Source organism: Myotis yumanensis, unplaced genomic scaffold (genome assembly GCF_028538775.1).
Source record: "Myotis yumanensis isolate MYYU_CA2020_CCGP unplaced genomic scaffold, mMyoYum1.0.hap1 SCAF_3, whole genome shotgun sequence".
Lineage (NCBI taxonomy): Eukaryota > Metazoa > Chordata > Mammalia > Chiroptera > Vespertilionidae > Myotis > Myotis yumanensis.
Window position 1 is genome coordinate 160,613,526 of NW_027223754.1, and position 26,896 is coordinate 160,640,421.

A 26,896-nucleotide genomic window follows, 5' to 3' on the forward strand; every position below is an offset into this window, starting at 1 on the left:
GTGTAAACAACTGTAAGCAAACAACTGAAATTCTTTCTATCTCAGTTTCCTCATCTATAAAGTGGAGAACTAGAATAATAATTTCAAAAGTTTCAATAGTTTCGCCGAAACCGGTTTGGCTCAGTGGATAGAGTGTCGGCCTGCGGACTGAAGGGTCCCAGGTTCAATTCCGGTCAAGGGCATGTACCTGGGTTGCGGGCACATCCCCCGTAGGAGATGTGCAGGAGGCAGCTGATCGATGTTTCTCTCTCATCGATGTTTCTAACTCTCTATCTCTCTCTCTCCCTTCCTCTCTGTAAAAAAAAAAAAAAAAAGTTTCAATAGTTTCAAAAGTTTTCAAAGTTTTAAATGACATGATGTATATACAAGAGCTGTATGCTCTGTAGTAATATGTGAATGGTAAGGTTTCTAAAGTAGGAGCTTTATGCTATTTTAAAATTTCACAAAATAAGTCTGTCTATCATCTGTCATCTATCTATCTATCTATCTATCTATCTATCTATCCATCTCTTTATCAGAAAAGTATGTCCAGAAGTGATTAGCTCTAGGATAGTGGTTACCGCAAGGAAGGAAGAAAGTAAGAAGGAATGGAGAGTAAAATGAGACTTTAATTATATCTTTAACATTTTATTTGTTTTTTATTAACAGAGATATGAAGCCAATATGACAAAATGTTTACATGTGTGAAAATAGGGTGGCAAGTGCAAGGGTATCTGTCACATTTTTTTTAACTTTTCTGTGTGTTGAGAAAAATTCAATATTTAAACTTCAAAAAGGCCACAAGGAAGTCTATTATTAGCATGCTTACATTTTCTTTGGAAAGGGAATTATTAGGTTCATAAAATATTTTCAATATTCTCTATTTTCTAATCCTCCCAAGTAAGTATGTAATACTTTTCATTATATGGGAAAATCAGAAAAATGAAAGGATGATGATTGATGCTATAATAGACCATGAAGAAGATGGGAGGAAATGTATTCTAAATATGACGTGAGTTGCCACCATCCTGGTCGTTAGGCTGCCAAGGCCACAGAGGAAAGAAGATGGATAAGAAACCCCCATTCACTAGTTATCTGTATACTCTGGGAGGCACTTTTCAAAGTTTATTTCCATCTTCTTTTCAATGCCAAACACCCACTGGTAGCAAGAAGGCTTTGTTTTATGATAGGCTTCCCAAGAAAGTCCACCATCTTCCTTGGTAATTTAGTGTCAGTGTCTCTCGGGGTAATCGAATCTAGTAGCAGACCCTTCTGCTGCAGGTTTAGATTGTATACGTCTTTACAAACTATGCCTCTCTCTTTTTTTTCTCTTCTTAGGGTCTCAGGGGATTTTCTAGAGCATAAATGTGTTACTTGTAATCATCAGAGGTAGGATCCGGAGCCCCAAAATCATGTATGGACTTCAGTTTAAAATCTCTGCAAACTTAATCTATGGAAATTGCTGGGAGTAGCTAAAAATAGCCACATGCTTCTTCTCATAATCCAAACCACCTCCTTAACTCTTTCTTTATTAATTAGGTATATAGGAGAACAGTACTTCGGCTCTTGTACTTCAGACTTGAAATGATGCTAAGGGACCTTTCAATACAAAGGTGGAGAGAGAGGTGCAGTTTTGGATCTAGTCCCCAGTCATTGGTATTATGTCTTAAGCAATAATCCATGAAAGGCCTGGGATTTAGGTAATGAATACGATGTTTTAAATTAGCATGCTCAGTGAGAAGGCACCAATAAATCCAGGCCCACATCCATATGGCTGTGGTAGATCCCACATACACATAGAAAAAGCTACTGTCTGGGCCGAGCCAGCTCAGCCAAGGTTTCAAAAGCCTGAGTGAGGGTGGCGAAGGATGGAGAAATGACAGATAAAGAGAATAAGCTGGGTGTAGGTGGATCTTCCTGTGCCTGGCTGAGGCCACAGAGAGAGATACGCAGAGGCAAGCTGAGCCTTTGTTTTATAGCCAGAGGTAAACAAGGTAGTGGTCACCATAGTTACAATGTTCTTGTGAGTTTCACTTGTTTTGGCAGCACTTGTTGCACCTCCCACAGCCCATTAGCTACCCAGATAAGATCTAGGGAGCATCATAAGGTCAAGCCTAATTATGCTAAGAGGACTATGCTCTCTAAGCTGGGACTTATTTGTGGCTTTGCCAACAGGTCAGTCCCAGGCTTAACCCTATAGCTGCACCCTACATCTGTCAGATCCAGAGACAGAGAAGCATTGAACAGACCATCAAACCTCAAAAGGAAGACAGGGGAAGGTGGGGGAGGGGATAGAGATCAATCAAGGGGCTTATATGCATGCATATAAGCATAACCAATAGACACAGACACAAGGGGGGTGACTGCATGTGCTGAGAGGGCGGCAATGGGGGGAAAAGGAGACATATGTAATACCTTAATTAATAAAGAATATAATCAAAGAATAAAAAAAGAAAAGAAAAGCCTACTGTCATCCTGGGCTAGTTCTCATATAAAGAATATGGACATGTCTGCCAGGATATAACTAGAAAAGAGAAATATAGGGTGAACATCCAATGAACACTTGTATCTAATGAATAGTAGCAAGTGTTCCTTTGGACAGACTAGAAATTTTATCAGTGGTATTTTTAATGTAAATTTTATTGAAATGTAGCATACATATGGGTAGCATTTCTTTTTCTAATGTAAATTGTAATACAATTCAATGGCTATACATTTCAGTTATGCTAGATAAGTAAATCTAGATATCCACTATACAGCAAAGTGCTTATAGTTAACAATATGGTATTGCACTTCAAAATTTATTAAGAAGGTAGATCTCATGTTGTGTTCTGACTTCAAAAAAGCACAAAGGAAAAGAAGGAAGCTGAGAGTTTGGGATATGTCTGCTACCTTGATTGATGATGGTATCACAAGTGGTTGCATATGTCCAAACTTATCTCATTGTATACATTAAATATGTGCAGTTCTTTATATATTAATTATACCTCAATAACGCTTTTAAAATAATGATATACATTATATTGAAGTATAAACTATTTACTGAAAAATAAGCAAGTATCAAATAGATAGCTCAAGGAACTTTCTCAAAGGGAATACACCTATAAAACCTGCAGTGGGACATTACCAGCACTCCAGAAGCTCCTTTCTGTCCCCTTCCATTCATACCCTGCTTCCAAGTTAACTAGTAGCTTGACTTATGGCATCATAGATAAATTTTGCAGTCTTTTAAATTTATATACATGGAATCATATAATATGTACTGTTTTATGTGTGTTCCTTTGTTCAGCATTATGTTTGTGATGTTCATCCATGTTTTGCAAGCAGCAATAGGTCACACTTTTTATTGTTGCATAGCATTAAATTGTTTCTTTATCCTACAATTTAGCTATTTTATAATAATTAGATATTTGTGTCTTTCATTTGTGGGTTATTATGAAAATCATTTCTTCTGGTGAACATATTCAGGTATTTCCATTGAATATATGCCCAAAAGTGCAACAGTCGTGTGCTTTTATTGTAGTTATAATAATAGTTGTCTTTAATAGCTGCATTACTGTGTAGCTACAGCACAAACATTCAATACAATAGTAAATCTCCGTATTCTGGTACTTGACTATCTTGGTTATCTTCATGTATATGTTTCTCCCTCTCTCTTTTTCTCCTTATTATCACAGCAATCCTTTTAGCCTTTCTTGCAATTCTGGTTCGGTGGTGATAAACCCCTTTAGCCTCTTTTTGTCTGAGAAGCTCTTTATTTCTCCATCTATTTTGAATGACAGCCTTGTTGGATATCATTACCGTGGTTTCAGACCCTTGCTTTCCATTACCTTGAATACTTCCAGCCATTTCAGTCTGGCCTGTAGAGTTAGTTTCTGATGAGAAATCATCTGACAGCCCTATTAGAGCGCCTTTGTAGGTAACAAAGTGCTTTTCTCTTACTGCCTTTAAGATTCTCTCTTTGTCTTTAACTTTTTTCGTTTTAATTATGATGTGTCAGGGGGTGGGCCTGCTTGTTCTTCTTGCTTGGGACTCTCTGTGCTTCCTGAACTTGTGTGACTTTTTTACTTCACCAGGTTAGGGGAGTTTTCTGTCATTATTTCTTCAAACGGGTCCTCTAATCCTCGCTTACTTTCTTCACATTCTGGCACTCCTCTGATGCAAATATTATTATGTTTCATATTGTCCCACAGCTCCCGTAAGCTGTCCTCCTGTTTTTTCATTGTTTTCTCTTTTTGGTTCTCTGATTGAATGATATTTTCTACCCTGTTTTCTAATTCACTGATCCAATCCTCTGTTTCCCCTAATCTGTGTATTCCATCCAATGTGTTCTTTATTAGTGCTATGTCATTCTTTATTCCTGACTGGTCATTTTTTCATAGTTTCTATGTCTTTTCTCATGCTGTTGAGCATCCTTATAATAATTATCTGAACTCTATATCTGATAAATTTCTTATCTCCATTTCATTTAGCTCTTCTTCTGAAGAACTCTCTTGTTCTTTCACTTGGAGTTTATTTGTTTTTCTGTCTCCCCATTTGGCTGCCTGTTTGTTTGGGTTTGTGTCTGTGTATTAGGCAGATCTACTATGACTCTGAGACTTTAGTGTAGGACAATATTAGACGCTGTTTGTGACTTGCAGGACTGGGCCTGTTTGGGTTCTTCCCAGAGGCCAGACACTGTTTGTGACTGGCCTCTAATGCAGGACAATGTCAGACACTGTTTGTGACTGGCCCTGTGTGCTATTTGGAGCTATCAGCAATTCACAGCTTGTGGCTCCCTCTGCTAGGGCTGAGTACCTTGGAATGGACCAAGATGTGCACCAATGTCTGCCTTTCCTAGCCCCAGATCCAGAAGAGGTCAGGCAAAGACTCAAAGCCTCCAGACTGCCTCTTCCTGCAGTCTGATTGTTTTTTTCATAGTTTTAATGTGCCTCAGGCTATAGGACCCAGCCAGGCATAGACTCCACAGGTTGGGGTGAGAGGTTTTCCAACAGGATAGGTAAATTGCTCCAAAAGCTTCCTGGCTGGTAAAGGTCTGTCTGAGAAATATGTCCTCTGCAGTGTGGTGGAATGACTCAGCACAGAAAGCCGGGGTGGCTGCCTTCTGAGCTCTAATCCCAGAGCCCCCAGCCCTAGATTCTCCTCAAACAGCTCTAGTCCACTCTGCCCTCCCTCTGCCAGAGCCCAAGATGAGTGGCTGCACATGAAATTTTGTGCATTGGCCCTTTAATAGGGTGCCTGATTTCCAGCTGTCTCTGGCTGGCAGATAGCAACCCCTCTCCTTTTCACAACTAGATGTTATGTGGGTACCTTTCTCAGTTCTGGTGCACTGGGCTGGGGAACCCAGTTTGGGGTTTAGACCCCAGAGTTCTCCGTGAGAATACCCCACAGCTGAGCTATCCCTCTGGAACTTCAGCTGCTGTCTGTGGGAGCTTGGCCAGCCCTCTTGTGCCTCCACACTTCCTATTAGTCAGTATGTGGTCTCCACTTCCTGTCCTTGGTTATCTGGGTTCTCTCCAGCTAGTCTTCAGTTGATTATTCAGAATGGTTTTTCTGTATTTTAGTTATAATTCCAGTTTGGTCCTGGATATTCCAGTGACCCAAAGAAATCTCAGGCTATTGGAGCATCACTTCATGAAATGTTTAATAATAGCAATAATTCCAATTTGGTCCTGGGAAAGTGTCAGTGTAGTTTCCACTTACTCTGCCACGATTCTGGGGCCTCCTATACTACTTATCATAGTGTTTTAGTAGTAATTGTAAATATTTACTTATACTAACATTTGTAATATTACATTTACAACATATTTTTAATATTATATTAAAATGTATGTATGTAGCCCTAGCCAGTGTGACTTAATGGTCAGAGTGTTGGCCCATGGACTGAAGGGTCATGGGCTTGATTCCTCTCAAGGAATGTACCTCAGTTGCAGGCTGGATCCCCAACCCTGGTTGGAGAGCATGTGTGAGGCAACCAATCAATGTGTCTCTCTCACATCGATGTTTTTCTCTCTGTGTCTGTGCTCCTCCCTTCTACTCTCTCTAAAAAAAATCAATGGAAAAAATATCTTCGGATGAGGATTAACAACAATAAATATATAATATATATATAATAATGTTATATGTGTAATAAAATAATGGTTTATGTATAATATTACATATTAGAAAGAAAAGTATATATTTTTAGTTCAAGTTATAGTATTAGAGGTACCTATTCTCAATTAGCTTGGGTACATCATTGCACATTTTATATCATACCTTGATGAACTGTTTTTTTCATAAGGACATATAAAAATACAGAATTTGGAAAACAGGGTTGATTTTTTTCATTATTAAAAGAAAAGTACCAGTAAAAGATGTCTAAAAATATACATAATGATCTACACTAATAAAAGAGAAACATGCAAATTGGTGTCACTCCGCTACCCTTCCCATTGGCTAATCAGGGCGATATGCAAATTAACTGCCAGCCAAGATGGCGGCCGGCAGCCAGGCAGCTTGAAGCGAACATGAGGTTTGCTTGCTTCAGTGACGGAGGACTCCAATGTTCCCCGCCTGCCACTGCCGGCCTCTGAGCTTGCAGTTTGAAACATTGTTACACATATAGAAGCTAAACAAAACCCCAGAAACCTGCTTTCAGCCAGCTGGGATCTCAGAGCTGGAGTTGAAACAGTGTTTCGATTATAGAACCCAAACAAACCAGATACTTGCTTTCAGCAGCCGAGGCCTAAGAGCTGGAGCCAAGCCTCAGAGCTAAAGCTGGCCCAGAATTAAAAAAAGAAAAAAAAGAGAAAAAGGAGCAGTTGGGAGCTTCAGTCACCCGCCAGCCTGAAAACAGCCCTCAGCCCCTCACCCAGACTGGCCAGGCACCCCAGTGGGGACCCCCACCCTGATCCAAGACACCCTTCAGGGCAAACCAGCTGGCCCCCACCTGTGCACCAGGCCTCTATCCTATATAGTAAAAGGGTAATATGCCTCCCAGCACCGGGATCAACGGAGCTGCGAGGCCTCCCGGCACCGGGATCAGTGTGACAGGGGGCAGCGACCAAACCCCCTGATCACCCTGCAGCTCTGTGTGTGACAGGGGGTGGGGCCCCAACCCCCTGATCGGCCCTGCTCTGTGTGTGACAGGGTGCGGCGCCCCAACCGCCCCCCCCCCCCCACGGGCCCTGCTCTGTGTGTAATGGGGTAGAGCCATAACCTCCCCGTCGGCCCTGCCCTGAGTGTGACAGTGGCGGTGCCCCAACCCCCTGATCGGCCCTACCCTGAGCATGACTGAGGGTGGCATCACAACCTCCCGATCTGCCCTGCTCTGTGCATGACAGGGGGCGGCGCCCCAACTCCCCAATCAACCCTGCTCTGAGCCCAACCAGGGGCTGCACCTAGGGATTGGGCCTGCCCTCTGCCACCCGGGAGCAGGCCTAAGCCAGCAGGTTGTTATCTCCAGAGGAGTCCCAGACTGCAAGAGGGCACAGGCCCGGCTGAGGGACTCCCCCTCCCCCCCCCCCCCCCCCCCCCCCCCCGCCCCAAGTGCACAAATTTTTGTCCACCGGGCCTCTAGTTTATTTTATAAAATGTTAAACACAACTAATCTACAGATGTTCAGTGAGTAAACCCATTGCTATTATTAAGCACTTCATGAAGTGATGCTCCAATAGCTTTAGATTTCTTTGGCTTGCTGAAGACTGATCAAGGCGAGGCCTCACTTAAGACCACTCCAATGGAATGGACGCACTCCAGTCCATTTCCCTGATAACTCACTTTAGCAGGCCTTCTCTGCTCCAGCCTCCGTATGAGATTACATTCAAAGCATCATGTGCAACTTTCATTTTAAAACTCCCAGGAAAGCAAACTCTATAAAACTCACAACACATCAGTGCTTGAAGTGGGCTTAGAAAATAATAATATCTAGGCATCCAATCCTCTGTGTAGTGTTTGAAAACATAACAGTAGCAAGGAGCCAGGATTAGAATCCAGGTACTCTGGTCCCAGTTCAAAATTTTTCCACAGGCTACTTCACTCACCTGTTTTAGACAGAGAATTTCTTCCTTGTTTATAAAATTGAGTTGTTTCTCACTAACATTTATGCTGATCTCCATCTGTTTTTCTTCTGCAGATGGTAAATGTTTGATAAGCTCATATCTCAAAATGTAAAAATATAATCTCTAACCAAGAGGCAGTTTCTGCTGCTTCCTGAAAGACATGATATTCTGCAAGAATATGACTCATAGAGAAGAAAGGGCAGTGTGGGTAGATAAGAGGACCTCCTAAAAGTTTCTTTAAAATCTCTATATTTGCTTTTGTGATGTAGAAATTATGCACCCAAATCCCTGCTTCTGTAAATGTATTTCTCCAATTTTGTTTCTATATCCCTTACCTAGGAACTTACCTGGAGAATTGTTGCTAAGCTAAGGTTAGACAATGTGGTCAGTACAATGGCAGCACTGCAGTCCCAGCGTCTCATGATCACCTCCATGAATTTGTCGAATAACCACTCTGTCTTGTTTTCTTCAACATAAAATCAGTTTAAATACTGCTGACTCTCATCATAAAATTATGTGAACCTGTGGCACATATTTGAAGGTAAAATGTAGTGATTTTAACCTATAAAATTATTTTTGGTTTTTAGCTACACGGAAGAAGGGTTTTTTGAGGAAGCCGGACAGTCAATCTACAATGGTGAGTATAGACTCTGTTCTTTCTTCTATTGTTCTTCTACCTGGATAGCGATATGGCTGTATGTGTTTATGTGTCTGAGTGCACACCTCCATGTACTTATTATTTGGCAGAGAATTGTGTACATGACTATGTGATGTAGGGGACAGGTTAATTACAGATGAAGTCTATGTGATTCTTTCTGGGTAAAAATATGAATGTAATTTTTGAGGTACTATGTGTATATACAGCTTGGGGTAGTTTTGCAAACATGTCAATGTCTGGTGTGACTGGGGGATGGCGGGTAGCTGTGAGGATCTCTAAGCCTGATTTTCTGTGACCTTGGCCTTATTCTTTGACAGGGTGCCTCAGCCAGAGAACCAGCTTTGAAGATGACTTGACCCTTGGAGCAGAGGGTAAGTAGCACAGCTCTCTGAGGTTGAGATTGAATAAGAGAGTATACATTGGATTGATTAAGGATAGGATGGAAGGGAATAACTGCAGAACGAAGCAGCCCATTCCTGGCATCTTAACCATGGGGAAAGAGCAATCTCAATAGCATCTAATGTGAAACTAAGAAAGCATCACATGCCCCAAAATACTTCTGCACCAACCTATTAGTATGTCTACTGGTCCATCATTGGAGCTTTCCTTTGGACCCTGGAAAGATAACATATAAAATCATGATAATATTGGCTGCCCAGACATCTTTGAAATGGTTCTCTGTGTAGGAAACCCAATGCAGCCTCAGTACTGGGTGTGAGAGAGACTGCATTGCAGGAAGATAAGGGCTTGAATAAAAGACAGAGGTATAGCAACCTACTACTGTCTCCGGGGATCTGAAGAGACTCATATGGTGTGATAGAAAGTCTAGCCTGGAGAGCTGAATGACTCTATGCTTCTCAGAACAGAGGAACTCTCATCTAGAAACCATTCATGGTTCAGAAGTTCAGAGGCTCAGGGCCAATTTTTCTCTGCTATAGAAGTCCACCTTCCAGGCCTGTGTTTGATTGTCTTTAGATAAATCCGTAAAGAATGGAATTCATGGGGTAGTGGCAGAGATGAACAGAAGGGGACTAAATTTTAAGTCCAGAGGAGCAGATTCAGTGATTTTTATTTTCCCTTCTAACTTTCTCTTTACCTTTCTATTCCTTGCCCAGCCACACTGATGGCCACTAATGGCAACTTCTTCTCCAGGTAAGTATAAGGTCAGCCGGAGCTACTGAATTGGGGTAAGTGTCATAGTCAAAAAAAAAAATTTAAAAACAAAGAGCTAAAAATTTAAAATGGAGTGAAATTTCCCGATCAGGAATGAAGTCATAGACTGAATTTTCACAGTACATGGTTCAGAGGTACCCAGCAGGGAGTGACTATGCCTCTTGCAGCCAGGGTGCAAACTGCTTACAAGATTTGTATGACATCATCGCTGATCCCTGCAGGAATTTCCTGGAGACAGCCCGGCCCTGCCAGCTCCTAGACCTTGGCTGCAGTATGGCTTCCAGCAGCATGACTGGTGGGACCAACAAGACTAGTTCAAGGTAGGTACTGGCAGGGGTAGAAGGATGGGGAAGATGAGAAGCAGAAAAGAATAGAACTGAGAACTATTGCCCATTTTTTCTGGCATATCTTTCTGGAGCTTTTATGCAATCAAATACTTGAGAAGTATGACCATATTTGCTTCAAGAATAGTGAGGAACACAGAGGAATCTACTGTTCAGAGTTTGATGCTATGTGTGAAATAACAGGTGTCTTTCCACTGAGCTTTATACTGCAGGAGGTGTAATGGTACCATAATTGTTCCTGGACTTAGTATTACTAAGTGTTCAATAAACAATCAATAAATGTATTGATTAACTGACTGAGTTATTGATTGAATAAAGCAGTAAATATTGATTCATTCAGGCAGATTTCTATCCCCTAATGCAAGCCAGGCAATGACTGTATGGCATTTTAAAAGATGAAAAAGACAAAGAGCTTGCCCCCAGGAATTCAACAATCCAATAGAATGAACAAAATAACATGCAAATACCTTTAGAACAAGATGGAAAGTGATGAAAACTAGTGTGGTATAATTAAAAGTGGGAATTTCAAGTCAAAGTTTTTGTTTTGTTTTGTTTTTTAAAATTGATTTCAGAGAGAGGGAGGGAGAGGAAGAGAAAGATAGAAACATCAATGATGAGAGAGAATCATGGGTCAGCTTCCTCCTGCACGCCCCCTACTGGGGATTGAGCCTAAAGCATGTGCTCTGACTAGTAATCAAACCATGACCTCCTGGTTCATGGGTGATGCTCAACCACTGAGCCATACTGGCCAGGCTCCAGTCAAAATGTGAATTTGAGACCTGGTTCTGAGACTTATTAGTCATATAACTATCTTTAGTGACTTGTCCTTACAGAGCCCTAGCCCTGGCCCACACTCCAGTTCAATTAAATCAGCATCTCTTGAGATAAGACTCAGACATCTTCATGTTTTAAAGCCCCCTGAAAGTGATTCTAATATGCAGCCCTGGTTAAGAACCAACACTCAGACTTAGGCCCACAATTCAGATAAGGAAACGTGGGACCATGGATCAGCACTTAGGTAACAAACATAATAGTAGAGCCAGGGATCCCAGTTATCCAGCTGTTAATTAAACAAAGCTACCTGTTTGTATCAAAAAGCCCAACATCTTTTCTGAAGAGAGTGAAAGTGTTTATTCAAAGTCTCAAATAATCCACAGCCCTCCTACCCCATTGTTGTTTGGGATGCGTAGTTATTGAGCTCTCTGTCACCCCGCCTGGTGGAACACAGATTTGAATGCAGATACATGTTGGTGTCATGAAGAGAGAATATTTGATCTTCTGTAATGCAGGGCTTCTGTACTAAAACTGGAGCTACAAATGGGTCTACCTCTCAAAATCAGGTTTTGAACATACCTCGCAGTGGGTCCTCAAATAAGCTTATATTGTTCAATGCTGTTTTGTTACAACATTGATGAGATGACATAGGAACTTAACAGTTATTTATAACAATTAGCCTATGGTAAATTTGATTTCACTATATGTTGTTTTGCTTAAAGTCACAAAACCTATCAATGACATTCAATGAGGACATATTGTATTGAAAATTTTTTGCCCTCAGAGTGAGGATAAAATAGGTTTTATGTTCCCTACACACATATTCTCTAATTGTCCCCCACAACCGCTAAGGGCAAACTGGGTGGCAAGTTGCAAAGCACTTGGCAAAAGCCAGCTATGTCATAGTACGTATGCGCAAGTGGGAACTGACTGGTTAATAACACAACCACAGATTTCTTTGTATCTGCACTTACTTTGATTGTTCAAATCCTCTCATAGTAAATTTTCATTCACCTGTAATCAGTTATTCAAAGTCCTATGATAGAATTTCATTCAATTTTTAAATCAGAGCTGTATTGCAATTCCCATGTTTCAGACAGAAAATTTACGTTCAGAGAAATAAAAGTTTTTCTCAAAGTCAAAGATACTTGGATTACCCTGTCCCTCAAAATCGCCCCTACTTACCCAAATTCCCTTTTTTCCAGCATCTCTGAGATTCTGGATAAGGTGCAAGAAGACGCAGAAGATGTCCTCTTCAATCTGGGCTTTGGTCAGGAAGACCACAAAGACACTTCTCGGATCCCTGCCCGATTTTTCACCAACCCCTCCCAGGCCAGAGGCATTGATTTCCAGCTCTTCTTGAAGGCCCAGGTGCAGAGGATTGAGATGGAGGACCCATGCCTCATGCTGGCCAGTGAGTGTTCCCACAGATCCATGCTCTGCTTTTTCCTGAACCTCCAGACAATGATCAATGGATCCAAATCCTACTTTCTCTTGATTAGCTTCCTGTGATCCTTTGTCTCTTGTGTCTATTTTCCTTTATATTGTCTTCAGTGAAGATGGATAACATTGACATATTCTCATAGGTTTATCCTCCAGAGAAAGAATGGCTCCGGGATATTTATTTTAAACAAGCACACATATGATTCTTATGTAATCCTTAGACCACATCTAGGGAAACAATAATTAAGTTATACTGATTTCATAGTAAGGAAAGATATGAGAGGGCTCTTCTACCATGATGAGGTATAAAACATTCTATTTAATTCTATATGTTAGAATATATTTCAAATTATATTCTGCTATACTGAAAACAAGATGGTGTTTCTGACAGTGTTGTTTCAGATTCTTTGTATCAGATTCAACTTAGAGGTTTAGTAAAACTAGACTCCTGAGCGACTGAAACAAGAATTTTGAGTGGGAGTATTTTCACACCTTAGAGGATTCTTCGTCACACTCTGTTGAGGATAGTTTATTGAATTTGTTGTATGTACCAGGTACATAATTATGTGTTAAATTCTGGAATAGCAATAGCTAGACAAGAGGAGCATGACTCTTGCCTCCAAGAAGGTTACAATTTAATGACTTTATGGTTTATAACAGTGCTTTTCAAACATGGATGTGCACATGAATTACCAAAGGATATTGTTAAAATGTATGGGATACAGTCAGATTCTGTATTTATGACAAGTTACCAAGCAATGCTGATGCTTCTGGACTACTGGCCACACTTTGAGAAGCAAAGATCTAATAGAAATGATAGAGTTCATCTAAATTTCTCTACTCCAGGTCATTGCCTAGTCATTGCTATCCCTCAAATTTGTTGCCTTCTATAACCCTGTTTTATTACTAAAAAAATAATAATGTTGATTTTGTAACATTATTTTTTGTTTCTTATCATGTTTTTCATCTAAAGCAAACATAGCGCTAGAGGTCATTGTTTAGAAAATACTGACAACAGAAAGATATGCTAACTCAAGATATAGAAATGTTTCTCAGACCATATAGAATTAATTTTTGGACTAAAGTAAAATAGCTACTTGGTGTGGGAAGTCAAGAAATCAGGAAAGTGGAAGGACACTTAACTTTGGATGGTGAACACATAATACAATATACAGATGATGTATTATAAAATTGTATACTTAAAACCTTTGCAATTTTATTAACCAATGTCACCCCAATAAATTCAATAAAAATTAAAGAAAATTCAAGAAAGCCAAGAAAGGGGCATCTGAGTGTCAAAAATCTAAATAGGAGAAATGCTAGTGGGGAAATTGATACCTTCTTTCTGGATTTTAGGTTTGGGAAGGCTATTGAAGGGAGAAATTTGAGAAATAATTTGCTGATAGCCTCCCAGACTCACTGTTTTCAACCCTTGTACCCAGGCAGATTTAAGCAAGTGCAAACACTGGCTGTCACTGCTGATGCCTTCTTCTGTCTCTACTCCTATGTGTCTAAGACACCTGTCCAAAAGTTCACTCCACCGCACATGTTCTGGAATTGCAACCCAACTGATGTGCCATCCATCAAGATTCTGTCCCCAGAACCTGAACCTCACTCACCCAGAGATCGCCTCCGGAAAGCCATCTCCAAAATGTGCCTATATACATGCCCCCGCGTTCAATTATCACCACCCCACAATACCTCCAAAAGGAACAGTTTGGACCAAGTGGTGTGGGAAGTGATGGACAGAGTGAGAGGAGAGAAGCTCATTCTTCAGCAAGACCCTGAGTTTGGACCAGGCTCACAGGAAGGTCCTGTGCCCCCCATCAGGGGTACAATGCTGCCTACTTCTTGTTCATGTGTCCTCTGCCCTAAAGAGGAAACACAGCCGGGGATGTCCACAGTGTGCGAACCACTGCAAACTCTGCATTCTAACCCCAAGGTACCCTATTGCACACATTCTCTGCCCAGAGAAAATCTACAGTGGAGGACAGATCCTGCACAGGTAAAGAGAGAGTTGTGGGGTCTACAGGCCACCAATAAGGAAGTCCACTTGGTCAAGGATGAGACTTTCTGGAAAAGGAAGAGCAGAGCAAGGAAGAGCCTGTTTCAGAAGAATCCCACTGTCAGGAAGGTTAACTCATTGGATCTATCCATCGTCCAACAGAAATGGAAGCAGAGCCAAGAGAGGCCAGAACTGCGCCGATCTCTAACCCATCAGCAGCAGGACACTTTTGACTTGGAGGAGGTGAGTAGATTGGAGATGGGGAAGAGCCTAGCAGAGAAAGGCTCTGAATTCTTGACCCTGGGTAAAGGAAATCCAGGCTCCCTGTCCTTATCAGATATACCAATTCTTGAATTACACTCTGAGACCTTTGGGAATGAGTTAACATAGAAAGAGGAAAAGAAATAGGCCCAGTTTCTTAAGAGCATTCAGGTTTCCAGAACTGCTTTTCTCATTCCTCATCTTATCTGAGCTTCCTGAAGTTTCTCATCAAGCACCCTTGTGGGATCCACACAAGAGCAGAGGTCAGTCATACACTAAGCTAAACACTATTAAATAAAATATTTTATCTTCTACCTTTACAAATATGTAACCATAAAGACCTGGAAGTCCAGGTTCAAATCTAAAATTCTCAGACTCTTAGGACTTCTATACGAGAACATGACAGTATGGGCAGAGCCACTCTCCAGCCCCTGGCCTGTCCTCTTCTCCTCCCATGCCAACATCTGTTCTGAACCATCAGGGATTTCATACACAAGTGTGTGAACATCCCAGCCTGCAAATCCAAATGCCTCATACCCCTTATCCCCACAAATAGCCATCCATTGGCCATCACTCAGGCCCAGGAGTGCATACACTAATAAGGCGATGGCTCATGAGAGGACAGATACCAAGTACAACCAGTGCAGTTCACTGAAGCAGGCTTGGGCCATTTGAGCAGTATATTTGAGATTCCGGATAACTGGTGTATGGTCTAGAAGGGGTAGTTTAGGATCCAGGTGAGCACGTCCCCTAGGTCTGCCAATTCTTTACTCCATGGACTCTCAAAAACTCAGGACTCATCTTGTCTAGGTCTATAGTTCTGCCACCAAATACAAGGGTTTCTTGGCAAAGCTCTCAAGTCTTTGCCACAACAAGAAGTTGTGACGATTCAAAATATCATTTGCATGTATGTCACCTCTCACTGAATGTAGAGCGCAACCTCAGCTCCTGCCTTCCTCACTACCAGGCTTTTGCCAAAGGAGAAGAGACCAAGTTTCTCAAGCCTCCTTCCCCTATAGCTGCCTGACATCCTGCACCTTTCCCCACCAGTGGCTCTGACTAGTTCTGCTGGGATCTTGGTTACAGGTGCAAAGCAACAGTGAGGAGGACGAGGAGACATACTGGGCCAGCAGACGAACACCCCCTCACCTCTACCATCCTTTTGTTGGCAAAGACTCAAGAAGTAAGTCAGTGTCTCTCTCTCTCTCTGTCTCTCTCTGTCTCTCTGTCTCTCTCTCTCTCTCTCTCATTCTCCATCCTGGCTGCATATCATAATTACGTGGGAATATTTTTTTAATACTCACAATGAAGAGTCCCACATCCTGAAATCCTGATTTAATTGGGATGGCATGGAAACCAGTTCCTGATATTTTGTTTTTAAGCTCCTAGGGCAATTCTATTATGGGTAGATAAATACTTCTCTAGATCCGTGATTCTCAGACATTAGCATTAGAATCATCCAGAGGATTTGTTAAAATACTAATGGCTGGGCCCCAATTCCCAGAGTTTCTGATTAAATAGGTCTAGACAGGACCTGAAAATATGCATTTCTAACAAGTTCCCAGGTAAGGCTGATGCTGCTGTTCTGGGGGAAATCCTACATAACCTTAATATTAAAAATGTAGGCTGCAGGCCAGCAGCATTAACATCACTTGGAATTTTGTTGGAAATTTGGAATCCCAGTCCCTACCTGATGAATCACCATTATATCAAGGTCTGGAGTGATTCTTTTGCACATCGGAGTTTGCAAAGCATTGTAGGAGTTTTGTAACAGGTGAGGAACGATCATGGAGATTTACATGCCAGCACCTACATTTTTAGCTACTTCTTAATCAGCCCACATCATAGGACTTAGGGAAGACTCCTCAGCATATCTCACAGCTTTGTTCACTTAGGCTCTGAGCTTCTTTCTGCAACAAGGGTCTGATGTCGAATCTCACATACGTGGTTATTGCCACTAAAATGTCTTTCCTTGTGATGTGAGTTTTGAATATTAACTCTTTCAGAGGCATCCCCTATACATTTGAACATTTGGGCAAAAGATTTATTGTTTAAACTAGGTGAAACTTAATCTTCTATAGTTTTTACCACCTATATCTCAGGACCACAGAGAAGATGGCATCGGGGATAATGACTATTCCAAGATAGTAGGAATTGAAACCTTTCTTGAATTAAGTAAATGAATAAGGATTCATCTAGCTTAGAGTTCCCTTCATTGTGCATATCTTAGAACTATTTACTGCACTTCCTAGCATTTTTGTTAAAACTCCAAAATTTCAGTGTTATTAGTCCATAATCACAAGGATCTCTACAATTCTCTTTTAATTCTAATAATCTGTGGCTTGGAGCCCTAATGGCTCTTCTTTCTCTCTTACCCATTACCTTCATCTCCAGGAATAGAGATTAGTGACTCACAAAAGAGGTAAATATCAGGAGGCAGCAATATGTTATATACAATTGAAAAAATTTAAGACATGGAGTCAAATGACATACCTCATATTAGTTCTTGCAGAAATCACTTTAGTTTTGTCCTACTGAAATAGGAGAATCACACACACACACACACACACACACACACACACACACACACACACACTGTAATCCCCCCTTATCCATGAGGGATATGTTCCAAGACCCCCAGTGGATGCCTGAAACCATAGATAGAACTGAATGCTATATGTACTATGTTTTTCTGATAATATATACCTATGATAAAGTTTAATTTATAAATTCAGCACAGTAAGAGATTAATAACAACTACTAATAAAATGGAACAATTGCAACAATATACTGTAATAAAGTTGTGGGAATGTGGCATTATTAAGTAAAATAAGAATGGCTTGTGATACCCTGACAGCTAATGTGATAACTGAGTGATTGATGGGCAGGGAACGTTTAAAGTGTGGAAACCTTGAACAAAGGGATGTTTCATGTCTCAAGTGGGATGGAGCAGACAGTAAGAGACTTCATCACACTATTCAGAATAGCGTACAATTTAAAATTTCTGAATTTTTTATTTCTGGAATTTTTCATTTAATATTTTCAGGCCATTGTTTACCATGGGTAACTGAAACCACAGATAGCAGGGGACAACTGTACAGAGCTTGACTCAAGTGCCACGTATCCAGCAGATGTCAGCCTTGCACAAGAAAATACCAAGATGTCCCGCAAAGCAGGCCACATGCAGGATCTATATAGTTATGCCAGGGAGGAAGTATTTCTAGAAGTTACACATTTCACATAAGTTACTAGATTCCATTATCTGCCATGGTGATGCGATTTCATTACAGCAAAAGAGATTGCAGTTAGAAATGCTGTATTTCACCGAAACCGGTTTGGCTCAGTGGATAGAGCGTCAGCCTGCGGACTGAAAGGTCCTAAGTTCGATTCCGGTCAAGGGCATGTACCTGGGTTGCGGGCACATCCCCAGTAGGAGATGTGCAGGAGGCAGCTGATTGATGTTTCTCTCATCGATGTTTCTAACTCTCTATCTCTCTCCCTTCCTCTCTGTAAAAAGTCAATAAAATATATTTTTTTAAAAAGAAATGCTGTATTTCACTTATTCTAAGGCATACCTTTTCCACATTTTAATCTCTCAAGTGGAATGGGTCTTAATAATTGCCACTATCAGCCTATTTAATTGTCTACTGTTTTTGCCTCCTTAATGAAATATAAAATAATTATAAATCTTACAAATGATGGCTTATCAGAGTGAATAAAACAGTGTAACTTTAGACATTAAATGCACTTAGTCTCTCAGAAAAACGAGGAAGTGATTTTGCAGATTTTCCTTTTATGCCTCTCTAGAAGAACGAGAAATCCCTTCACTGACGCAGTCTTTGACTGAGACAGGGACCACAGTGGCTCTCAAATCTTTCCAATGCTCTGTGAGTTTTCTTAATCGTCTTTTCTCAAAGCTATGAAGTATCTCCCTCAAGCATCCTTAAGAGATCATAGGAAAGGGATGATAACCATGAAAACAACTCAGTACTGCCAACATTAAAGACTGTGTGAGAAATATGGAAGGGAGAAATTCACTTACCACCATCAAAGGCAGAGATAGGTGGCACAGTCCTGGATCTACTAAAAAACAACCCCACTCTGCCTCTCCCAGGGTCTGTAATTATTTCCAAGAGATGAATTATCACTCAGGATCTCTGTATTCAGTCCCAGAAGTTAATCTACTACTGATTATCAGGCATGGGAGGGTGTGAACATGGGTAGGAAGTGGCAGCAGCACCCAACCAGCCACTGTGTCCAGTTTGTAGTTCTCATTGCACAAAGACACTCACTTAAAGAGGCAAATACCAGTTCAAATCCGGCTCTATAGAGCTTACCGCCCCAAATCTCAAGGTTTCTTCATTTATAAGATAGAATTCCTTTTTTTCCTTCTGTAATTAATACAAGGGCACCTTTTCTGTTAAAAAAAGGATCTGGTCCCCAGCTATTAGCTTTCTTCCCTCCCACTCTATCATTTAGTCTTTACCAGAGAAGTCTTACTCTTCCTCGAAGTTCCTGGAAAAGGATGGCCCTCATCATTCCCCATCATTTGCACCATGCTCAAAATTTTCCAATTCATAGCCCTTTTATTGGTGCCCTATTGCTGAAATTTAAACCATGTGACCTTTACCACATTTATAAAAGGCAGGGCCAAGGAGGTTTTTTAAATTTTCATTGTTTGTTTCTTTTACCAGATTTGAGGTAGCACAGGCCAACAGATATTCTATCTGTGAAGTGATCATGTATGGAGATGGGAGTTTTCATGTTATGGTCAACTCTTCTAGTGGCAGTGAGAGAAGAGACAGGAAGGGTTTGGGGGGGAGGGCTGGTACAGAGCATAGGATAAAGAATAACTAGTGTTACATAATCCTATAGGGGGTTATTCTAAGTGCTATCTGTGTGTACTTGGGGGAACCTATGTGGGCCCGGTAACTACAGACTTGCTCTTTGGTGTAAAGCTTCTCCATATGATAATATTAACAATTATATATATATATATAATGACACTGGACAGTTAATTTTTATGCCAAAATAAATTCTGAAGAGGAACTACTAGATATGAAGTACAAGGAGAGATGTGAACAGGGAGAAGGGAGGGAGAGAGGACATTGTGAGAATGTGACAATTATTTTTCTAGCTCAATTATAATTCTTACCAAGATTGTTTTGTGCCCATTGGGGAAATATAATCAAAGATAAAATCTTCTCCCACCCCAGAAAACCTCTCCAAAAGGTATAAGAGAAAGAAAACAGTTTTTATTTTTAAATATACATTAAACCAGAACATGATGTGCATCACAGGCAATACACGAACGAGGTTGTAAAGACAGAAAGAAATCTGACCTGTCAAATAACCAAACAAATACAACCCATTACACACATGTCAAAATAAACAATGACTAGTGCTCTTATCAGAGGACTCAACAGCACCATCTGTTATACATAGTTCATGTGGCATTTACCTGGTAACCGGGGTAGCCAACTGTGTTAGCTAATTGCCTTTATCCAAAGGAATAATAAAAGTTCTCCTATCTTTATGATAGAAGATAGTTTTGTGAGTTGAAACCAAGCCTCTAAGTTAGACTCCTAACCTCCCATGAAGATTGGAAGTTTACTTTGATTTAACTTCATCAGATGACATGGAGACATAGAATAATGAACTTCCCAGAGGATGACATTTCCAGGTGAATCTGGACAGATGAGTAAAGGTAGTGGGGAGAAGTAGAAGAAGAAGCAGGACATTGGTATCCTAGTTAGAGAGATAACATGTTCAAAGGCAGACAGGAATGGAAAATCATATCTTTGGAAACTATACCTTGTGCCTAGTGGGAGAAATAGATTATATGAGAGAAGATAAAAATTAAGACTAGGAAATCATCTATGGTCCTTGATGATTACATTTCAAAGCAATGGCTTCCTTTGGGAAAGATATTTCTGGTTTGTAAAGGTGGCAAGAGATGTAGTTAGCCTTTTTAAAAGTTTTACAGACATTTCAAAGAGACAGAGTTTACAAATTTTCTAAAGAAATACACTTTAAGAACAAATGTGGGAGGGGAAGAAGCCTCTTTCACAACAGGGAAAATTAAGCTTATTTTTTATATGTATTTGCCATTTCACCTTGGTGAGTCTTCTATTCTCCTCCTTGGCCTTCCCTTTATCTGTACGGCCCATTCTCCTTTAGAGCTGTGGAAGGCAGAAGGATGCTGCCTCTGCATTGCATAATGCTCATTTTCTGAGTCATTCATTTCCAATGTTTCAATGGTTTACAAAGGCTACATCCAGGGCTGTGGAGCCATGCCACTTCAGGTCAGTGTTCACATAGACTACAATGTAAGCACTGCTCTTGGAGGTGTGCAGAGCAGAGGCCCCAGCTCCATCCATACTATCTTACCCAGCCCTTCAGATAGAAACTACCTTCTAGTGAGTATACAGCACTTTCAGAGATATTATCTCATGTGAGTTAGAATTACATAGACTGTTTGAGAAGAAAATGACTTAGCGAGATCATGTAACTACAGTAGTTAGTTAATATCAGAATCAGTTCTAGAATTCAGGTCTCCTGACTCCCAAATCAACGCTCTTTTCATGAAGTCACACTGCCCTGAGTAAACAGGAGTTTGGATTGTGGTTGTGGGTGAGAACAAGCCTCACTTCCTGTGCTTGGATCTGTCCTGTCCCTTTGAGCTTTGTCACCACTGGTTTTGCTTGTGTTCTTATAAATTCACTGGCAAGAAGAGTATTATATAGATTAAGCAGGAACACTCACAAGATACTTGTAGCTCATAGTTTCATGAAAGACATGGCAGGAAAATCAAAAATTACTTTGATTTAACTTCATCAGATGACATAGGGACATAGAAAAATGAACTTCCCAGAGGATGACATTTCCAGGTGAATCTGGACAGATGAGTAGGGGTAGTGGGAAGAAGTAGAAGAAGAGGCAGGCCATTGATATCCTAGTTAGAGGGATAACATGTTCAAAGGCAGACAGGAATGGAAAATCATATCTTCAGAAACTGTATCTTGTGCCTAGTGGGAGAAATGGATTACATGGGCTAAGTTAAAAATTAAGACTAGGAAAGATTACTAGAAAACAAATTATGAGACAAAGTCTTCTATGTTATTTTAAATATTTGTATTCAGTCTAGGGAACCACTTAAAAGTTTTACAAAGGAATTATATGATTAGATTTCTATTTTAGAAAGATCTAGCAGAGATATGAGATATGGGCAGAAATAGGGAGCCAGTGGAGAAAGGGAAATCATTCAAGAGGGGAGAAGAAGAGTGGGATTTTTAATATATACGGTGGCTAAACCTAGGAGATGGGAGGTGAGGAAAAGAAAGAAACAGAGAAATTTCCAGGTTTTTTCCTTGAGTGACTGCCATAAAATATCCATTAGGAATGACAATGCAACTAAATAATGATTAGGAACCTTGATAAGACTTTTTATTTATGTGACAGGGCTTGAAAATATTAATGAAAGTGAATAGGAAATTATGTAAATATGGTAGGTAAAGGGGTCAAGGGACTCTAACAAGTGGGGTTTTTTTTGCTTTTGGTCTTTGGTTTTGTTTTGTTTTGTTTTAGGATGGGGAAGGTTTAAACATGTATATTTGCAGAAGGGGAAGAATCAATAGGGTGGGAGAGACTAGGGTTCAGGAGGGAAGGGGGAATAATGACCTGAGGTCACTGGAGAATTAGATTGAGTTGAGAGCCAAAGTACTTTGGGGTGGGGAATCGGTTAGTCATGAACTAGAGGTGCAGATCTTTGTCTGAGATTAGAGGAAAGGAAAAAGGACAGGTGTGAATACAGTTACATTGGTCATTTGGGGATGAAGCCCAGAAAGTTCTGCCTATTGGCTTCTCTCTTTTGCCTGTAAAGTCATCACTGAAAGTGTGACGCAGGGAATTTCAGGAAGATGGTAAAGATTTGATTTGTCGCTATGGAGAAAGGATGAGAAATATTTATGAATATAAACATCTATTAACAATTGAATAGGTGAATTATGTTGAGGCTCAGCTCAAGGTGCAGAAAGTGGGTTGGCAACGGTTTTGTAATTTTCTACAGCAATACTCAGCAATATATATATAAAAGAATAAGAATAAAATATAGGCATACTTTTATAAGTATAAACAGAGGTGAACATTCCAGATATCTCACTTCATGGTGAGAAGGGCAGAAAGCCAGTCACATGACGGCTGCTGCTGATAATAATTTTAAATATTACTTACAGTAGGGAGAAGCATTTCCACAGGTGGGATATGAAAGCTTCTATTAGCACCAATACCCAACATTATCTTAAAAATGCATGATGTGTTTCCTTTTCATTTGCATTGCAGGCTTTCTCCACCACCACAGTGCATGCTCTGACAGCAGTGGCTTCGTAGAAGAGCCTAATTCCCATCTCTTCTTGCAGAAGGTGGTACTGCCTCCAACCTCCAGCTCCTGCTCCCAGACCTTACAAAGTCCTGAACTCAGTGGGAGAAAGGCAGCATGGTACACAGGGAAGGAGACCAGACTGAGAGACTTGGAATCTACGTCCTGATGCTGTCATAAACTGCACGCACAGAGAAAGACCTTAGGCATGTCTTCATTACTCTGCGTGTAGATGTCTCTACTATGTAGGTATTAGAATACATGATATGGACAGTGGTAAACGAGACAAAGACTTAATTTTTTCCCAAGTTTTGACACTGCATAGGACAGTTAGAGGATTTAAGGATGATGAAGTTTGAGAGACAATAGTTGCTACTGGGATGCTCTCAAAGGGCTCAAGCTAAGTGAGGAAGGAAAAATCCCACTTCCATGCTCAGAAACCTTGGTGCAACCCACAAGGGAAGTCCCTCTGAGCCTCTAGTCATTCTTATGTGCCCTCCATTAAATTCCAGAATGTCTTCCACATCACCGGAGTCCTGTTTTTCTTCTTGAGGCCTCATCTGAGGAGATCCACCTATAGCCTCCCCCTTAAAATCAGCTTCTCCCTCTACCCCAAACTTCGTATCTTCATAGGAAGAGATGAGTGGAATTCAGAGTCTCTCTTGTTGGCCACTGGAAAAAAAAACAAAAGAAGTACAGTATTTTCTGCTGGCAGAAAACGATACAAATAAAATATTTTAAAATCTTGCCATGTTTTTGGAGAACTAACAGTCATGGTTTCTGTTGCATGAAAAACGTTGACAAAACATTTTCAACAAACAGGGCTTGAGCACCTACAGTGCTCTACAGTAAGGCAGTATGTGGTGCAGACATCTTAGATACATTGCTCCCCCAGAACCTGTTAGTAGAGTGGGAGAGGTCACACACACACACACACACACACACACACACACACACATTTTCAGTCATGTTTGACTTGGTTGCATAATAAGTTGCAAAACAACAAAGAGCAGAAGATAGGAATTTGAGGGAAATCATATCCATCCATGATGAGTGTTAAAGAAAAACAATCACACTAAATACAGCGAGCTGACAGAGGTTGATTTTATTCTGATACTATTGCCAGCATAAATGAAATATGGATACCTAGCTAGGTGGAAACAACGGGCTGTGCATTTTGAAGAGCTCGGGTGGGGGAACCTTAGCCATCTGTGTTTGGTGATCGGCCTAACCCAAAGGAAAGGTAAACTTAGGGTATCTTCATGACAGGAGGTAGTTTTACAACTTGGAGCCAGGGCCTCCCCGCCCCTATCACTGAAGCTAGGCTCCTACCCTTCCACAGAAACTGAGACATAGGACACTAACTTCCTGATGTTTACATCGCAGAGACTGGATTCTCAGGTCCTTTCCTGGGTTGTTAAACCGGAATGAGGCAGGGAGAAATTTACATCTCAAAGGGACAGAGAAAGAATTGACAGTAAAATTCTCTAAAGCCAGGGACTAGCGTCAGGAAAAGCCCGTCCACGCTTTAGTCAGGCTGAGGGACAGGCTGAGGGACAGGCTGAGGGACGCTTAAGGCCGTCTTGGTCATGAGAGTGAACAACAGGACCTGTGATTTTGTGATTTGTCACCTAAAGAGCCTAAGAGACTAACAGCACATTCGACCCCATCGCCTGGAGGAAATGGGCTGGGGCTGCGGAACGAGGCAATCCCTACGTTCAGCTTCGCCGGAAGCTAAAGTTAGATACAGAAATGAACTGAAGCCTCCTAAGGAGTGGTCTGGCGGGAGTGGGGACCGCATTCTGGAGATAGGGGCAGCATTCTGGAGGTGGGGGCAGCATTCTGGAGGTGGGGGCAGCATTCTGGAGGTGGGGGCAGCATTCTGGAGGTGGAGGCAGCATTCTGGAGGTGGGGGCAGCATTCTGGAGGTGGGGGACAGCATTCTGGAGGTGGAGGCAGCATTCTGGAGGTGGGGGCAGCATTCTGGAGGTGGGGGCAGCATTCTGGAGGTGGAGGCAGCATTCTGGAGGTAGGGCATGGCCCGATAACCTCCTTGGCTCCCTTCCTCGGTGCTCACACCGCTGGAGTAACTGATGGGTCCGCTGCCAGCGAGGAAGGAAAAGAAACGCATTCTGCCTCCATGTCGGCTCCGGGCAGATTCTGACGGACTCCGACAGTGAGTCAGACTCCTTTGCGGAAGGTTCTATTATTAGCCCGGGAACAAAGCTTCCGGCTCAGCTTTCTGCCGCACGTGCCTGACTCCACCTCCTCCCGAGGAGAGCCAGGCTCCTCTGCCAGCTCCCGGGCCACACACTGCCCCTGTCTCGACTGGGGTGTATGAGACAGAGCTCCCAGATAATAGACCCCAGGCCAGGCTACTGCACCCACCTCGCTGGCACCGGGGAGGGTGTGGAGGGGGAGGGTGTGTTGGGAAGGGTGTGTTGGGGGAGGGTGAGGAAGGGGAGGGGAGGGCAGAGCGTGCCGCATTTAGGATAATTGGATTGGACATGTGTCAGGGCAGTGCTCAAGGGAAGCGCGCCCCTGTAGTCCTCATGAAGCTCCAAGATTCGGCTCCGCTTTTCTTTACAAGACATGCTGCTCATAAGGAAACCGAGTTCCCTGTGAGCCCAGCAGGGAAGGGTGCCTACTTCCATTCCCACTGGGAAACCCAAGCCTCACACTCCCAGAATATCACGGCCTGAAAGGACTAGTCCCTGGGCTGATTGGAAGGCCCGAGGAAGGAATGAACCTGACCAAAATCACAGGCGGCAGCCAGAGGAGAGGCGGCTCTGGACCTGAGTGGAGGAATAAGTCCGTTCTCCGGTGGAAGCTTTACTACACAATCCTCTTTCCCCAACACCCTTTCAGTGCCGATTCCTCTCTGCCTCCACTCCTACCTACATCGCCCCCATTGCCAGCCTGGATTGTTTGGTGTGGACGAAAGGGACCATCTGACTAGCTCAGGGAAAGCCTTCATGGCAGCCTTGCAAACTCAGAGACCTAAAGAAACCACAAAGGATGGTCTGAAATTAAAACCTTTTTAAACTAAAAAACCGGTTATGATGGGTAGTCATGTCCTAGGCCAGTATCTTCCCTGACAAAGGTCAGTCTTTACCTTAACTGAGCCTATTGTCTTTTTGCATCTACAATAACATATGGTTGGAACATCAAAGGAATTTTTCTTTATCGTGACCCCCTCAAAGCACAGGCACCGCTCTGCAGAGACCACAAATCTCCTCACTGTTCTTGAGTTAATCGTTGACTGTTAACTATCCTCACCCACTTAAGTAAAAGATGTGTCTATCATTTTACTTTTTATCCAATCCCAAAGGTTTCCCCGCTTTGCTTTCTCCCACCTCCCTGATCTATCGCCAGTGGATTTCACGTAACCCACTTAGTCTCCTCTTTGGATTGTAATGTATAAAACAAGATGCAAAGCTGCCACTCTCTGGAGCATCATCCCAATCCGTTGAGAGTCTGCTTCCCAGCAATTGTCGACAGTTTGGCTAAAATAAACTCACACACAAAAAAAATTTCACAGGTTGAGTGTTCCTTATGTTAACATGGAGAAGTCCTGTGGAAGGAAGGGAAGTCAATTTGGGAGATAAGACACACATAGGAAACAGGCTGGAGCTCACACTTGTGGCCTCACAGGGCAAAGTGACAGGTGTCCATGCACAAATCGGAGTTCTTCAGTGAGTTCTAAGCGGCCGAGCAAAGGCAGAATCATTACAGGGAGCTGGTTCAGAGGAAAGCAATGTGGGTGAAGAAGGCTGGAGGTGGCTTTTTTTAAAATATATTTTTATTGTTTCCAGAGAGGAAGGGAGAGGGAGAGAGAGA

General features: G+C 41.7%; 1 protein-coding gene across 3 annotated transcripts in view; it reads left to right on the forward strand.

Annotated features, from left to right (window-relative positions):
* TESPA1 (thymocyte expressed, positive selection associated 1) overlaps positions 1 to 23,581 on the forward strand; it is a 41,464-nt gene extending 17,883 nt beyond the window's left edge. Inside the window, exons 4-11 of one of the 3 annotated variants that reach the window (XM_070407709.1) lie at positions 8,609 to 8,658; positions 8,997 to 9,050; positions 9,795 to 9,831; positions 10,074 to 10,172; positions 12,176 to 12,384; positions 13,856 to 14,661; positions 15,766 to 15,862; positions 23,020 to 23,581. In XM_070407709.1, the coding sequence (XP_070263810.1) occupies positions 8,609 to 8,658; positions 8,997 to 9,050; positions 9,795 to 9,831; positions 10,074 to 10,172; positions 12,176 to 12,384; positions 13,856 to 14,661; positions 15,766 to 15,862; positions 23,020 to 23,225 (1,558 nt within the window). In that variant the 3' untranslated portion in view covers positions 23,226 to 23,581. Of the gene's footprint in view, positions 1 to 8,608; positions 8,659 to 8,996; positions 9,051 to 9,794; positions 9,832 to 10,073; positions 10,173 to 12,175; positions 12,385 to 13,855; positions 14,662 to 15,765; positions 15,863 to 17,725; positions 18,094 to 23,019 lie in introns of those variants that run through there. The other 2 variants (XM_070407711.1, XM_070407712.1) reach the window with 2 other exon arrangements.
* The last annotated feature ends 3,315 nt before the right edge of the window (positions 23,582 to 26,896 follow it).